The 16,247-nt window shown below is 50.9% G+C and overlaps 6 protein-coding genes across 6 annotated transcripts; 3 read left to right on the top strand and 3 right to left on the bottom strand.

Moving 5' to 3' along the window:
* Nucleotides 1-1,260: 1,260 nt before the first annotated feature.
* Nucleotides 1,261-3,907, top strand: AtWU_10528 (carbon catabolite derepressing protein kinase Snf1; the record flags this gene model as incomplete). The annotated part of the gene is made up of 4 exons (XM_035505632.1): nucleotides 1,261-1,667; nucleotides 1,754-2,589; nucleotides 2,669-3,301; nucleotides 3,360-3,907. The coding sequence occupies 4 exons, from the start codon at nucleotides 1,261-1,263 to the stop codon at nucleotides 3,905-3,907; spliced, it is 2,424 nt and encodes an 807-aa protein (XP_035361525.1).
* A 375-nt stretch (nucleotides 3,908-4,282) lies between these two features.
* Nucleotides 4,283-6,404, top strand: AtWU_10527 (pyridoxal 5'-phosphate synthase, synthase subunit Pdx1; the record flags this gene model as incomplete). The annotated part of the gene is made up of 3 exons (XM_035505631.1): nucleotides 4,283-4,351; nucleotides 4,405-4,420; nucleotides 4,471-6,404. 3 exons carry the CDS (start codon nucleotides 4,283-4,285, stop codon nucleotides 6,402-6,404), a joined length of 2,019 nt encoding a protein of 672 aa, XP_035361524.1.
* A 63-nt stretch (nucleotides 6,405-6,467) lies between these two features.
* AtWU_10526 (putative MFS transporter) lies at nucleotides 6,468-8,302 on the bottom strand (the record flags this gene model as incomplete). The annotated part of the gene is made up of 6 exons (XM_035505630.1): nucleotides 6,468-7,053; nucleotides 7,123-7,603; nucleotides 7,669-7,710; nucleotides 7,777-8,029; nucleotides 8,105-8,179; nucleotides 8,279-8,302. 6 exons carry the CDS (start codon nucleotides 8,300-8,302, stop codon nucleotides 6,468-6,470), a joined length of 1,461 nt encoding a protein of 486 aa, XP_035361523.1.
* Nucleotides 8,303-9,891: 1,589 nt separating this feature from the next.
* On the top strand, nucleotides 9,892-11,711 carry AtWU_10525 (putative monooxygenase; the record flags this gene model as incomplete). The annotated part of the gene is made up of 7 exons (XM_035505629.1): nucleotides 9,892-9,939; nucleotides 10,018-10,808; nucleotides 10,874-10,929; nucleotides 10,993-11,041; nucleotides 11,107-11,296; nucleotides 11,378-11,481; nucleotides 11,579-11,711. 7 exons carry the CDS (start codon nucleotides 9,892-9,894, stop codon nucleotides 11,709-11,711), a joined length of 1,371 nt encoding a protein of 456 aa, XP_035361522.1.
* Nucleotides 11,712-12,036: 325 nt separating this feature from the next.
* AtWU_10524 (Zn(II)2Cys6 transcription factor) lies at nucleotides 12,037-14,690 on the bottom strand (the record flags this gene model as incomplete). The annotated part of the gene is made up of 10 exons (XM_035505628.1): nucleotides 12,037-12,132; nucleotides 12,205-12,538; nucleotides 12,602-12,776; nucleotides 12,843-13,174; nucleotides 13,223-13,243; nucleotides 13,290-13,401; nucleotides 13,456-13,489; nucleotides 13,539-14,349; nucleotides 14,423-14,486; nucleotides 14,540-14,690. 10 exons carry the CDS (start codon nucleotides 14,688-14,690, stop codon nucleotides 12,037-12,039), a joined length of 2,130 nt encoding a protein of 709 aa, XP_035361521.1.
* A 419-nt stretch (nucleotides 14,691-15,109) lies between these two features.
* Nucleotides 15,110-16,235, bottom strand: AtWU_10523 (cupin domain-containing protein; the record flags this gene model as incomplete). Its single annotated transcript, XM_035505627.1, has 2 exons — nucleotides 15,110-15,850; nucleotides 15,933-16,235. 2 exons carry the CDS (start codon nucleotides 16,233-16,235, stop codon nucleotides 15,110-15,112), a joined length of 1,044 nt encoding a protein of 347 aa, XP_035361520.1.
* Between the last annotated feature and the right edge of the window lie 12 nt (nucleotides 16,236-16,247).

Raw genomic sequence — 16,247 nt, 5'->3', positions numbered from 1 at the left:
CACAAGAGCTGGTATTAGAGTTACTACTAGTAGTAGTATTAGACAAAGTGAAAGACAGTGATGCCATGATTTCAATCAATATTGAATACTAAGTATAACCAGCTCGCGGCCTGGCTAATTAATAGTCACTAGTATATACTATAATTACTAGAGTGAGTACGAACAGGAACCCGAACATAAGTAGTAAGTACTAGTCTCAAAATAATAGAAGTACCAATTAGTACTCAGTAGAATACCTCTGTATGGCCATGCCTGCTAGTAGCTCAGAGAGACTAAGTACTCTACTTACCGCCTGCATAAGACTTGACGTACGGAGTAGATTGAAATTGATTATTTCATTTATATAATGGTAGAGATAATCTCGCAGTCCTAGTAATGATTGGTTCCATTTGAGTGATGGGAATTTTTGATATAATTCTATTTTAGAAGACAATAATACCATGATCAACCTGAAAGGATGTTTATCTTGGTACATCAGTTAGTTACTTCATTTTAGACCAATCCAATGCCCCGGTCAAACCCAGACACGAGCCAACCATCAGCAGGACAGAGTGTCTGTGCTAAATCTGCTAAATGGATTAGTCGCAGTTACTTTCCATCTAGCCTAAACCCGCCCCGTTTTTCCTCTCCATTCATCTGTCCCTTCCCCATTGTCAGCATTATTCCCACCACCGTTGAAGCTACTAGAGTCCATTTCGTTCGGGATCTTCTCCCTCTCTCCAATAATAACAGAAGTTGCACTAGAGAGGTATGTTCAATAGTCCGCTCTGCTATCTATCTACTCTAACGAGACCAAGCCAGCACATCAGGATCATCGTAACCACGGTTACCCAAACCCCCTCCCGCTCTCCTCAATAACCTCTCCGCCCCTCCGTCCGCCCCGCTAGCTGGTGCGTTGTTGATGGTTTTCGGTGTCGACCAGACCGATTCTTCTCCAAGCGCTCCACTTCCACCAAACCTGACCGGTTGTGGGGGAGACCCGATCCTCTATCCACAGCCCGCCCTTTTGATCATATTTTTATTGGGTTTTTCGAACCCAAGCTAGTGAGGCGTCGACCCGAATTCCACGAATCATTCTAGAGCTGCCATCAGGGCGAAAAAAGGGGAGGGAGAGAAAACTTAAGGAAGAGGGAGGTGAAAAAAAAAGGCAATCTGCCCAAGCGCGGGACCACCCCTCCGGCCAAAATCCATCACGTCACGTTGTCCTCCCCGTCCTTGCCGAACCGACGTCGGCCGTCAACCTCCAGTCTCCCCGTCAGGATGGCCGCTGCTTTCGACGACGAGGATCTCTCTGTCTCGCTCCCACCCATCAACAATTCCGATCGCTCTCGTGACCGTACCGCCGGGACTGAGCCTCCTTCCAATTCCAACATCCCCGCCATGGCGATGCCTCCGCCATCCCGCCCGATCGGAAAGGGCGGCGAGCCTCCGATGCAGTCACCAGCAACCACCCGGGACATGCAGCGCCTCGACCAGTACCAGACGATCAAGATATTGGGGGAGGGCTCCTTTGGCAAGGTGAAACTGGCCATTCACCAGCCTAGTGGTCGCCAGGTCGCTCTTAAGATCATCTCCCGTCGCAAATTGCTGTCTCGTGACATGGTTGGTCGTGTTGAACGTGAGATCCAATACCTCCAACTGCTGCGGCACCCGCACATCATCAAATTGTACTATTCCCTGTATCATGCCGCAATGGCAGACAGAATCCGATTCGAAAGCTTCAACAATGGCTAACTTGCTGTTTTCCCGACAGGTACACCGTCATTGCCACCAAAACCGACATCGTCATGGTGTTGGAATATGCCGAACGGGAACTTTTCGATTATCTAGTCAAGAGGGGCCGGTGTAATGATGCTGAAGCCCGCAAGTTCTTCCAGCAGATCATATGTGCTGTGGAGTACTGCCATCGTCATAAAATCGTACATCGTGACCTCAAACCGGAAAACCTTCTGATCGATAGCGAGAAGAATGTGAAGATCGCAGATTTTGGTCTGAGCAACATCATGACGGACGGAAATTTTCTGAAAACCAGCTGCGGAAGCCCTAACTACGCAGCGCCAGAGGTTATCTCCGGGAAGCTTTATGCGGGGCCGGAGGTAGATGTATGGAGCTGTGGTGTCATTCTCTACGTGCTGTTGGTAGGAAGGCTTCCGTTCGACGATGACTATATACCGGCCCTTTTCAAGAAAATTGCCGCGGGCAACTTTCATATGCCTGGCTACATATCCCCCGGAGCTGCTCGGTTAATTAGGTCAATGCTGCAGGTACATCCTGTTCATAGGCTTACTATCCCTGAGATCCGTCAAGATCCCTGGTTCCTTCAAGACCTACCCAAATACCTACAGCCGCCGCCCGAAGAATTCATTGCTACCGGTGTCGATCCGAATAAGGCCATTGATCCCCGCAAGTTGGTCCCGGGGAAGCCCCTGTCAGTGCAGCACAAAATCCATCAAGTAGCTATCTCCAAGTTGGAGAGAAGTATGGGTTATGCCCGCGACGATATCGAGGATGCGCTCAAGAATCCGGAGCCCAGCGCCATCAAGGACGCTTTCTTTATCATCATGGAGAATGAGATGATGCAGACCAATTGTGAGTACTACAGAAGATCCCTTTCTATGGGTCCTTGCCATTGTCTCTGTCTTATGTGAAGCGTGCTGACACTCTCCAGCGCCAACAGACGATAATATGTTGGTACCCCCGGTAACACCCTCGCCTCCTCCCGACAGGATACCTAAGCCTACTGCAACGTCTGGACGGGCAACTCCTGTTCCTGCTCCGGGAACCCCACCTGGTCCTCCAACAAGAACACGTAGTGGTTCGCAACGCCAGACCTATCAACCGCCTCAGCAGAGCGATGCCGACGATTTAAACGCACCTCGCGTGAGCCATGTTCGGATTTTACCAACGAGTTTACCTTATGTCCACGACCAACTCATGGAACAGCGCGAGCGCGAGCGCGAACGCGAACGTGAGCAAAGAATCCAGGCCACTGACCGGTTATTGGAGGAACAAGCGCAACGTGGTCCAGAATCCGAGGGAGACTCGCGCCGTGGTGGCCGCTCCCCGGAGGAGCAAGAGGCGACAGCAAGGGCTCTGAAGCCGCATTCTCGTAGTATTATAGACCTTGACAAGTTGCGTTTGGAGCCGCCTGAAGGTCGGAGTGCCCCGCATCAACCCAAGAAATCTCGCAAATGGCAGTTTGGCATTCGTTCACGCAATCAGCCTTACGAGGCAATGCTTTACCTTTACAAGGCCATTGAAGCACAAGGCGGGATATGGGAAATCCAGCCAGCTGGTGCAGGTGAGTCCACACTAGATCTACTTCTCGACTCAGGGTGATTAATGTATTTTCTCTTCAGATGGGTTGCAGATCGGAGTCAATCCGGCCGACGCAGGACAGCCGCAACCGCTGCAGAGCAAGTATCCTGACCTACCATCGGACTACTACATCCCGAAAGAACCGTGGTTCATACGAGCCCGCCTTTTGAAAGAAGGCGTCAGAGCTCCAGGCCCGTCGACCAGTGTCCACAGCAGTCGAAGTGATCTAGAGGAACTTCGCCGCCGCGTCAACCTCTCAAGTGCGCCGGCTTCCTTGGATGACAGAAATTTAACCCCAGAGCACGCGAGCATGTCGGGTCCTTCATCTGCGACGCAGCATCATTCCATTTCGCGCATCTCTTATGGAGTCTGGGTGTTCGTCGACATCCAGCTGTACCAGCTCGAAGAGAATAATTACATGGTCGATTTCAAATGCGATGGATACCAGAATGTGATCCGTGGCGAAGGGGATGCCGATTGGCATCCCATCAGCAAGCGGTTCTGGAATAAGGAGAAAGAGGTCACTAGTCCCTATCCGTTCCTTGACGTGGCATCGGATTTGGTGGCTCAGCTTGCGGTTGCTAGCTGAGGTCTCAGCGAGTTGTTTCTAGATCTGTGAAGGCGTTCGCATGGGTGTTTTGGAGCATATAATAGGCAGCATTCGGCGTTTCTTGATTGTCCAGCTATGCACCACTGTTTCTATCGGATGCATCTATTTAAGCTGGTAGCTGAGCATCATACCGACCAACCTTTATTTATAATACATTCCATATTTCCCTCATATCAAATAGATCATGTCCAACTGCTTCTTCAAGAGTCCGGTCTGAAAGGCGGTCACGCTAGATAGTTAACTTGCTTGTCTCCGCATCCGAACTATTCCGCTCTCCACATTTCTTTTCTTTCCCCGCAAAGACCGAATAGCCTATGGTTCTTTGTTGGCTCATGCGCAAACGCCCTGAAACTGATGGATCGAGTCAAGAAGTTCAAGTGCCACCAATGCAATAGGTCATATACCAAATTCGAACACCTTTCAGTACGTTTTGCACGCCTTTCCTTTGCCAGAGAACCCTTGTTAACAAGGCCCAGAGACATGAGCGAACTCGTAGGTTTTGGGAATGACATTCATTATTGCACGAATCTCACGCTACATAGATACCAATACCAGGCCATTTCGATGTGATGAATGTGGCAGAAGCTTTGGACGAGGTGATGTCCTTGGCCGACACAAGAGGCTCCATGCCCGCTCTCGAGCAAATGCCTCCTCAGATGCAGCACAATCAGTAGGCGGCACAAACGAGGGCAATCTACCCAGTCCCAAAGGATCTGCACTGAGCCTTCTAGGCATGTCTTCATTCGAACAATCTCCTTTGTCGGGGAATCAGCAACTGCTCGGCTCTGACAACCTATTGGATTGGTTTATGCCCGACTTTTGGGGCCCATCGGCCATCCCTCTACCATTCACAGAACTTCCAGATCAACCGCATCTGCAAATATCCAATGGCCCGAACATCCTATCTGCAGAGGACCCCGGAGCTTCTCAACAAGAACCTGGAAAGATAGCCATGCAGCAAAGCTACAATTTAATAGAGGACCTGTCAAAACGCTTGAACTCGGAATTGCATAGCTCGGGGATCACATCCGCCTTCCTTGACGCATGCTTGCAGCAATTCTTCGAATGGCTTTCACCATGCTTCCCGGTCATACATGAACCAACATTTTCAACACGTGAAACCATTCCGCCGCTCCTGCTGAACATGGTAGCCCTCGGTTCCTTATTTGTATGCCAACCAGACTCATCTCAGAAAGGAGAGATGCTCTGGCGCCTCGGCCATACCGCAGTAGCAACCTCCTGGCAAACACTAAGTAGCCTGCGGGGACCGCGAGATGCCTGCGACGGTGTCCAATTGGTCATGACAGCGCTTCTAGGGCAACTATTTGCACTACTTTCCAGCAATGAAAGCATACGAACAACCGCATTTGTATGGCATGGACTTGGCTTCTACTGGGCGCGGACATCTGGCATGTACGCCGCCGAAGATATGCAACAATACGATATTCCAGGACGAGATGCCCCAGACTCGACAAAGCACGCGGCATGGCTGACATGGGCAGCCATTGAAACTAAACGACGCGCAATTCTAGGCCACTACATACTCGACGGCCTAATCTCACAAGCTTCAGGTTCCCCGGCTAGCACTCGTCACCTTATAAATTCCATCAAAACCGCATGTCCTGATGCTGCCTTCCTCGCAAAGAGCGCAGACGACTGGATCGTTGAAATGGAAAAGTCAAGGCCACCTCAACGTCCCTTCAGCGAAGTGTTTGTCTCCGTCTTCTCACCAGAATATTCGAATTTATCCCAACCACGTCTGTCGGCCTTCTCAACCCTTGTCACCCTAGAGGGTCTGCAATCCCTTATATCCGACCTGCACGAAACTACCGGACCGGTATTCGGCGCAATTTCAGAAAGGCAGATTATCAAAGCTTTGTTAAATATCTACGACAAAAACATCAGTGAAGAATCACCCCACCACGACAACAACTTTCAACTCACCCTCCGATGGCACACCGTCTGTCTTGAGCTAGCCGTATCTTCTGCCTCTTTATGTCGAAGGATATGTCACGCATATGGTCTACAGCAGCCACTCGGAGGAATGGCCACCAAGGAAGATCAGCTATCATTTGATCTTAATCAATGGGCTAGGAGCGCTGGTGCTGTTAGGGCAGTTCTACATGCACTTGCTATTACTCGAATCGTCAGTCAGATTCCGTTCAAGTCAGCCCACGCACCTCATATCCCGACCGCTATATATGCGTCGGCAGTTGTGATGGGTGGATGGTGTTTATCCCGCGAAGAGACGATCCATGTCGGGCCAGATACACCATGGCATGATATCTGGCGTGAGGGACATGACATCAACCAGTACCTCCGACACGAAGATATCGACATGACTAAAGTCCAACTACTCAACGAGATGAACTTTCTCCAGATTAGTCTGAAAACTATCACATCGCGCTGGAGCGTGTCTCGTCCAATGGCAGAAACAATTCAACAAATAGCCACCTTGGCTCGACAATATCATTGATTGATGGGGAAAAGGATATTTAACCTAGTTCATATAAATATATACAGCGACTGATCATCATCATTAGAAGTACTTGGACGTTCTCTTCCTGATCCACGGCCCGAAGAAAAATAGTGGTAATCCCAAGGCGAGGACCGCCCATTGTACAGCGGCAAACTCATAGAACATCTTGTCAACCCCCTGGGTGGTCATCCAGTCCACTGATCCCTTGCTCAACCCGAAGGCAACGATATTCTTGCTAGCATTCACCAACACTAGCGCCTCGCCGCTAGTCTGCGGGTACGAGTCGACAACATATGACAACATCACCGAAGGGACCAGTGTCAACCCTGCTGCAGACATGGCCGAGCCGACTGCTGGTATCACATACTGCATGTGGCGGGAGACGGTGTATCCAAAGATAACCAGACCGAGTGGAGTGATGACGAACGGGATAATGAGCGCGGGGACCCGATGCTCCGGCTTATGGACGCCATTGTTACGTTTGCGGAGATAGGTAGAGAGAGCGTCGGTCAGAGGGCCCGCGATGGGCCACACGACAAGAATGCCGACGAAGCTGCCAAGCGTCCAGAGGCCGAGAGCGGCAGAGGAGAAGTTATATGGCGGAGGGGAGAAGATGTTGGCGGAAAGGGTGGATATAGAGACCACACTGTCGGCATAGCATAGTCAGCGTGCTTGCTTCCATGAGATAATCATCTTGGAAAGGGGGTTAACCTACCCTCCTAATACAACACCGTACATCATCGCAGCTATCAAAACTCCCGGGACTAGCAGCATGGGCAACGGTAGCCAGAACAGCCGAGCCAGATGCTTGAAGACACCATTTTCTCTCGCTGCATCCGATAGGCCAACCTTGAACAAGCTCTTCCAATACCCTCCGTAGGAGAATTGCTGCTGCTGCCGCCGCCAGGCGTTGACGTCGGGTACCGCCTCCACGTGGCTCTGGTAGGCCTCGGCCTTCTCTTTATCGTCCACATCCAATTGCTCCTCGGGTCCAGGCTCGTAGAGCGTCTCTGGGAGAAAGAAGAAGGTGGTTACGAAATTGACTGCAGCAATGATGAGACACAGGATGAAGAACCAGCGCCAGCCACGGGCAGCAACGAGGTAACCAGCGATAAGGGGGCCGACTTGAGAGCCAGCCGAGAGGAAGAGAGCGTAGATTGCCATTGCACTGGAGTAGTTGCGTTCGTAGAACATGTCTAGGGTTTGTTAGTGGATCTGCTCGCTTCGTTTCATATGTATCTTGAAAAGATGGAATACGAACCAGCAAGGATACTAGGCCCCAATGACTCGATCGATCCATAGCCTGTGGCTGTTAGCAAAGGCCCCTATTCATCACATGGACAAAGTCCCAAAGGATGATATATCATACCAAAACTAGCAAACACCCTAGCTCCCATCAAGCTATTGTAGTCCTTTGCGACGACCGTCCAGATTATCCCAGCGACAAACATGGCCATGGACACGAGTACAACCGGGCGCTTTCCGAAGCATAGTGCCAGCGGCATCCAGACCAGGTTGGCTAGGCCCATGGATAGGACGGACCAGGAGACTAGGTCAGCGAGCTTTTGGTATCCGACGTGGAGATCGGCCGCGAGGGAGTCGAAGCCGGTCGCTATCCCTGACTAATGTGGAACATTGCGTGTGAGTAGTGCTGGTCCGGACAACTGGGATTATCCAGATGGTGGGTAGTATCATACCGAGTACATATTGCCCATGAAGACGAATACATTGACGGTGAGTAGAGCTGCATATCGGACTCTGCGGGGATAGAGCTGTAAATTCCCGATAGGAGGACATAGAGCAGATGGTCAGCGCTTGTTTCTAGTTTGTTTATTTTCCGATTCGATGATGAAGAGACGGGAGGGACACACCCTAGGATCTATTTGGGATGCCATATTGTACTATGATAAAGTACTATTACTAGTACTAGTTGCAGTATTGGACAATTATCAGGCCACTCAGGGTCCAACTGTCGTGAGGAATAGAAGAAAGGTCATACGATGCCAAGTTCTATATATCTAGACAGGGAGCGGATCATATATCGGCAGTTGGGTAGTTGTCACTACTACCCCGGTTTTACCCCACACAATCTATGCCATCATCACATGGGCTAAACCCACCGGAATCTCCCTGAACAGGGTAGTGACTGGCGTTGAAACGCCACTTCATCCCGGGATGTGGCCCTCGGGTTCCCCGAATACTCGGGACCACGTACGATCCTGCGCCGTAGATGGATTGTGATAGGAAGAGAGAGATAGAGAACACTAGTGGCGTAAAGCTACCGAATAATAGTGTTCCGTCCAGAGGCCCAAGCTGCTCAATAGGAGAGCCTGTACGGTGACCTCTATATTAACGGCGGCTGGGGGACTGAGTCGAAGTGCCTTGGGAGGGGTCGTATCTAGGTGTTATGGCCGTAAAGACTGCGTCTCCGCCCTGCGCGGGTTCTTCCCGACGTCATGACCTCAGAGTCTGTTTGCTTTATGATAAACAAAGAGCTTTGCCTCTAAGTGCCTCTGATAGGACCCTTCGAGCAGCGTACACGTGGGATACTGGTGCCTGGTAAGCGGGGAAGGTCATGCTTAGTATTCAGTGCTAGGAGAGCTTACCTCGGCGAATCAAGTCAAGCATAGACCGTGCTTAGAGTGTCCCCAACCTTTTGGGTAAGCTGTCTGTGTGCTCAACTCTTCTTTGGCTGTCAGATGAGTCTAGCCCCTGGCAGGTCTGGTAGCGAGATTCCAAACAGCGAAGCTAACCTCCAGTCGTACTTGTCAGCACTTGCGAGAGTGACTTCATTCCCAAAGGATTTCTGGCCGATTAACAGTTCTTCGGTTAAGACAGATATGCTTTCGGATATTTCTGCCTGCTTTGAAAGATACACTTCGCAGAGACGACATCCCCACGAGCATGAATTGACTTTACCTATGGACCATGGAGTGAACCATGGATGGCAATTCAAACATGGGGTTGGAGAAAAAGCACAATGAATTCAGCAGGGCGAAAAGCAAAGGCCCCACGTGACGGAGTCACCTGCTCTGCCATTCTTGACTTGTGGGGGGCTTGTCTCTTTTCACTTTCTGCGATGGCTTCGTATCATGGGCCCTCCACGGAATTTCCGTTCGCTAAATCCCAACATACGTTGCCATTTCTGTGCCAGCCAAGGCACTAGACCCCGGATCCCCCGCAAGTTGCTCAAGATGAGGAATGGGGATGAACGTCAGCCACTGGAACCGTTGCATCACACCCCGGATATCCCGACCCTCGGGAAAGCCGGGGACTCCGGGGCAAATCCTACAAATCAGCCCCAGTTTGAGCTTGAGCTCAGGATTTCTCTCCTATCTGGACCAATTGACGATTTGCGATTGCGGAAAAGTGAAGCTCCGGCGGCAAAGCGTGTCGTCGTGGATTTAAAGAGCAACAAACATCGCGATTGCCTCCTTACTTGCCATTCCGCATTGTCATTAACATCCCAGACACCTCTGCCACCATGGGCATCTTTAACAGTGTTCTCGAGAGAAGTGAAGGATCCACAATGGTGAGTTCTAACCCTGAGCCGTACCAAAGTAACTTTTGAAAGGGGAGTGATGAAGACGAATACTAAACCATTAAATAGAGCCATCAAGACTCACACCTTGACATCATCGTCGTTGGCGCAGGCCTCAGTGGCCTCGCCACCGCCATTTCCTGCGCCATGTCCGGCCACACCGTTACAGTTCTGGAGCAAGCGAAAGAGTTAGCAGAAGTTGGCGCTGGTCTCCAAATCACTCCCAATGCTTCCCGCTTGTTCTCACACTGGAAGCTCCCCGAGAAGCTATGGACCGACGCTGCAGAGCCCACTTCCTTAACAGTGCACCGCTACACAGGCGAAGTCCTCGCCCATGAAGAATCATTCAATCGGAATATCCGCTCCAAGTACTCCGCACCCTTCATCGACCTGCACCGCGTAGACCTGCAACAAGCACTATACGCGCGAGCCAAGGAGCTCGGCGTGACCTTCCATCTCGACGAGAGAGTCAACACCATTGACTTCGACACTACTACCGTCACCACCCTCAGCGGCAGAACTGTTTCCGGGGATCTAATCGTCGCCGCAGATGGACTCTGGTCCCGCTGTCGGGAATGCTACTGCGGGCGAAAAGACGACCCCATTCCCACGGGAGATCTGGCGTATCGGATTGTCCTAACGGCAGACCAGATCTCAGACCCGGACCTGAAAGCTTGGGTAGAGAATCCGACGGTACATTTCTGGATCGGACCCGGGGCACATGCAGTAGGGTATTCCCTGCGCGGAGGGAAGATGATGAATATTGTGCTCCTGGTACCGGATGATCTACCCCCGGGAGTATCTCGACAGACTGGCTCGCTGGACGAGATGATGCGCTTATTCGTGGGTTGGGACCCAGTGTACGTTTGCTTCCTTCCCCCACCAAAAACACTTCAATGATCCCCAAGAAACTGATATAGTACAGCTTAACCCGCTTCCTGGGCTACGTGAACGGCGTTGACAAATGGAAACTCATGCACCGTAAGTGCACTACCTCCACAACCCGATCCTCCTGTCATTTACTAACCAACTCGATCGACTCAGACGCCGAAATGGAATCCTGGATCAACGACAAATCCAACCTCGTCTTCATGTACGTAGACTAATCCCCCTTCCCCCAATCCAACCCACCAACTAACCAACTAACCAACCCTCCAGCGGCGACGCCTGCCACCCAATGCTCCCCTACCTCGCGCAAGGCGCCAACTCATCCCTCGAAGACGGCGCCGTCCTCGGCGGTCTCCTCGGCCACATGAAACACAAATCCGACCTGCCCGCTATTCTCCGTCTATACGAGAAGCTGCGCAAGTCTCGAGGTGAAGCTATCGTGAGGGAGACGTTCAAGCAGGTTAGTCATCCACATACAACTCCCAAGCCCACCCCCCCAGGACAGCACAAATATACTAACCAGGAATGTGGTAATAAACAGAGAAACGACTTCCACATGCACGACGGTCCCGAACAAGAGAAACGAGACCAGTTATTCCTCTCTCAGTTGGGGAAGGAACTCAAGGGGGCTTTTCCGAGTCGATGGTATGTACTATTTATTCCAAACCCCTCTTCTTCTGGTTTGGGAAGTAGAACTAGGGGGTTTAAGAAAGTAAGAAGACGCTAATTCGATTATGTGTAGGACGTGTCCTGAAGTACAACCGTGGCTTTATGGATATGATGCGATTAAGGAGGTGGAGAATGTGGTGGAGCAGAATCCGGGGTTGTTTGGTAGTAGTAGTAGTAAGAGGAGGGAAGTGGCTTCGCATCTATAGAATAGTAGTATTTTAGTCGGGTATAGATATACTATAGGGTGTGGAATTACTATTATGTCTCGATTTTATTGGTTGAGTAAAGCAGAGTGACCAAGACGGAAGTTCACTTTTCGTCTTGTTTATATTGCATGAACTGAACGCTTTTAGCACAGTAGTATCCGTAGGTTATCGCCGGTCTAGATATCTACAGTAGAGCATGAAGTCATCTATCAATTCCACCAACTAGCTATATACAAGTCAACCCCACTATACAGCCCCCCCGAAGTCCCCAATACCCACCAATTGAATCGCATAGCACATAGTAAGATATAGTAGTAATACATGGTCACCCATCCAACATCGGCAACCCTCCCAAGTCATCAAACAGCCTAGCGATCCCTTCGAAGGAACAATCCGGGAAGCCGAAGCCATATGCCCATTCCTGTACCCCCTGTATTAGCAATTCTGTTTCTCATTTGTACATGAAGCGAGTTGAAAGATTGAACAAACATACCGGAATATCAAACCCTGTCTGGGCAGTACCCGAAGCAGATGCAGCAGCAGCAGCAGCTCCTGAGTCAGTAGTAAAGTCGGCAATTTTGGTTCCATCATTGCTACTAGATGGTGTGGTAGCGGATTGAACATCGATGGGCCGGAATTCTCGCAGATAGTGTTTGATAATTTCGACAGATTTACGCGCCACCACGGATTCGTCCATTGCTTCGAGGATCTCGACGGCCATTTCGACGGAGCGGCGGAGCGGGATGGTTTCGGCGCACATGCCTAGCTTGGACATGGGGAGGAGGAGGGTGGACGTGGCGAACATGACATATGTGGTGTTGTACCACCTAAATTTGGGTTAATCGGGGCATGGCAGGGAGGGTACAGGAAGAGGTATAAGGCAGGCGTACCAGCAGCGGAAGAATGTGTGAATTCGGTAGATATCGTAAATGACTTGGATGGTTTTCATTGCTGCGTCGAGGCATTTGGCGATCGTTTCTCCTAGTTCCATAGGGGTATGTCGTAATTTGCGTGTGAAGTAGCTGAGGAATGGTCGGAACAGTAGCATCTTCACGTTGTAGTAGCCTGGTCGGGAAGGTTTAGTGGCTGTGCCTGAAACAACACAATGAGGACGTGCAAGAGGGGGCTTACGAATACCGAGCACTAAGCGTTGCCTTCGTGCCCATTTCGGATCTCTCAACGCTCCTCCTGTTGCTCGTTGAACAATGTCTGGTTTGATCCTGTCCGGCAGTCTCGCCATCCATCGGTCTAGCTCATTTTCAATTTGGAGTGCGAGATGCAGCTTCTCTTGTAACGTGATACGCGAATGATATATCTGCACAGACACCTTGCGGATGATGTATGCGAAATCCACCATCCATGGGATAACAGCGTACTCAGAGTCGTCTCTCTCAGGCAGCGCCCGGTTGTGGTACTCATCCATGCCTAGAGTATCCGGACGGCCTACTGAAAAGCTCATTTCACTGGTGTGGTTAGGATCGTGACTGAACCGGATGTCCAGAAAGACTTACATCTCCAAAGAGAACAGTCCCCTGTCAGGGTTAGCGTGAGCTCTATCCAAGCAGGGCACGAACTTACCACCACGTCTTTGAAATCCACTCCGAGCGTTGCTCTGTCGAACTGCGCACCTCACGATTGAACCCAGCAGCGAGACATGTGCGGATAGCCAGTCCCAGGTACATGTATGCCACTAAGCCATGTCAGCTTATCAGCCAAAAAGTAAGTAGCGAAGTAGTTTACTTACAGTTCGGATTCAGCTCGTTCTGACAAATTTTAGCCTAGACAAGGTCAGCCCGTATTTCGCCCAAAGAAAAAAAGATCTCATACCATAAGGTATAGACACTGCACCGTATCCAGAGTATTTGAGAACTGCAGGTAGTTGAGGTACATCTGAGCTTCCCCAAACAACTTCCTGCTCCACTCAAACCGGGTCAGTCCACCCAGCCTGTCCTCATCCCAGACCCGCACCAGGGCCCCGAACGACAGGATACTCAGATACAAGGCAACAAAACTCGGCTCCGGCTGAACGCCACGATTGAACCATAGACTGTGCGCCCGAAGCAAAAAGTCCTCCTTATCAATAAGAGGATGAATGAAATGAATATTCTCAAAATAGCCGTTGATAAATGCATGAGCCTGCTCAAAGTAATAATTCTGTTCCCGTAAGGTCAAGGGCTGGGCAGAGCCCGTACCCGAGGGTGAAAAGCTGGAATTATGCAGCGTCGAGACGATCGAATATCCCGGATCCTCGAGACGTGCGTCCCGACGCTCCAAGGAGCGTTGCGGCTCCCGTGCCTTTTGGAGATGACCGAGGAGAGCCGTTGAAGAAGTGCTGCCGTGAAATTCGATACCGTTGGTGTGGTGGTTCAGTTCGCTGATTTCATCCCCTACCGACTCCCCAGCTTCGTCATGGTGCTCGTAAATGAAAGGCGCATCTTCTCTCGGCGTGGATGCAGTGCGAGGCAGCGACAATGGAGTCGCCTCAACGCCCACTGGGGGAGGAGCTTGCTTGGGTCCCGAGCTTGGTTGTACTACTACCTTCTGGGACCGTGAGGAGTGTTGGGACGTAACGTCCGCCTCTGCCAACCTTAGTCGAGCCGTAAGCTCGTCTACTTTGCGCTCTAGATCAGCGACATATCTGTCTGGTGTGTCAGCAAATACCAAGACACGAACTAGCTAGTTACTATATAGACGAATTATAATATACATACCGCGCAGACCTGCTGCTTTCGCGTTGACGGTAATTCCCCTGATAGACGCAATTGAGTTGGCTTTCTAGAAAGGAGGTTAGTTCAGGTTAAGACAGCTTATCGCGATAGACGGCCTACTTTTACAGTGCGCGCAGGGATACTGCTCGTCGCACTTGTACTTCTTGGCCCTGCAGCGGTCGCATGCTTGTGCAGCGCGAGGGCGTTTGGCCCGCGGCGGGGGAAGAGAATCATCACCCGCGGTGTGAATGGGGGGCGACTCATCCATCATCCATCTAGACGAAGGTAGACGACATAGGGAAAACTGGGGTATGTATCCAAAACGAACTATAAGGACAAGAGTGGAGGCAAATTGAAGATAAGGGGAAAGTAGTCAATCGTAGTAGAGGCCGAAGTTAATCGCAAAAAGGATGAAGTTGGAAAGAGAGATTCGGCCGGGATTTCCGACCGTGAGCATCACGTGGGAACCCTCTGCGGGGTCCCCGCGGGGTGCAGAAGAAAAAAAAATAAATTAAATGAAATGGATACGATTCCTTTCCACTTTTCTAACTAACTAATACAAATAAGGTAGAGCATGACAGGTATCGCTAATAGTCCCAGTTCCAATAGTCGTCACAAGGCTCAATTGAGCCACGCTAAGTTCATGCATCCACGTCATCCACCCTTCCCCCCTTCCCCCTTCTCTCCCCTCTAGAGTTCAATGGTCACATTCAACTCGGACGCCACAGACCCAACCTCCGCCGGGTTCCACTCCGGCACTTGGTCAGGTAGGACAGCACCTTCGAATGGTGTGCCCAACCGATGGATCAAAGTCTCAATGCCATCGCCGTCGGTAAATGACCAGACCCGCACATACCGACTGGCAAATCTTAGAGCGAACGCCTGACCGGCCGGGATCACAACTGTCTCTCCTTCGCGGAAAGTTGACTCGGGGCCATCCTTCAGCTGGACGGTCAATGTCCCCTCCTGAACACATAAACAGTGATCAACCGACTGGAAGGTCAAGAATTTAGAAAGTAGAGTTTCGCCGTAGGTCTTAGAGGATTCAATGCTGGAAATAGCGCAAACACCCTGACTCTGGCGGGTGGTGATAAACGGTCGGGACATGACACCTCCCAGCATCCATTTGGGGCCCGTGTTGGCGCGCAGAAAGTATGGTTGTGACGACTCGGGGAGCTTCTCCTCTTCTGCACTCCACTCCCCTAGTGCAGGAGGTTGGTAGTGTGGTTGGAACACGACGTCAAAGTCCTGCTTCGCAGCCATCACTTTGGGTATTAACAGAGCCTTGAGGTCGCGATCATCGTTCTCGGGAACCAGAATACCCTCATAAGGCTCGGACACATAGCGGAAGAAGTCGACCCAGTCGCCGGGAGTGACGACGCCGTAGGTCTCGGTATGTGGTCCCAGTAGTTCCGGGTTATGAACCACAGTCTGTAGTAGACATTGGAGAGTCAGTCGTGGGCGAAGAAAGGAAGGACAGGAAGTGCAGCATAGCAAATAGCATCTGACATACAGGAGGGACATAAGCGAAATCTCCAGGCCCCATTATCCGACATTTGTCTCCATTCCATAATTTCAAGAAGCCTTTGGTCACCAGGAAGACATCGTGGGCGTGGTTGTGATAGTGAAAGCCCGGGGCGTCTGAAAGGACAGCCCCGCTCTGAAAGACAGCCATGAGGCCATTGGTCTGCTTAGAGGAAGCCAGGATACGAAAGGCTCCTTTGCTCCCCGGAATCGTGATGCGTTCACCCTCCAATTGCGGGATCGCATAAGGAACCCTCCCCTGCGGGGGCTTTTCAGTGAAAGACAAGGCCATGTTGTAGGAAAA

This window comes from Aspergillus tubingensis, assembly GCF_013340325.1.
Source record: "Aspergillus tubingensis WU-2223L DNA, scaffold_13, whole genome shotgun sequence".
Classification (NCBI taxonomy): domain Eukaryota; kingdom Fungi; phylum Ascomycota; class Eurotiomycetes; order Eurotiales; family Aspergillaceae; genus Aspergillus; species Aspergillus tubingensis.
This window is presented reverse-complemented; position numbering and strand designations above follow the sequence as displayed.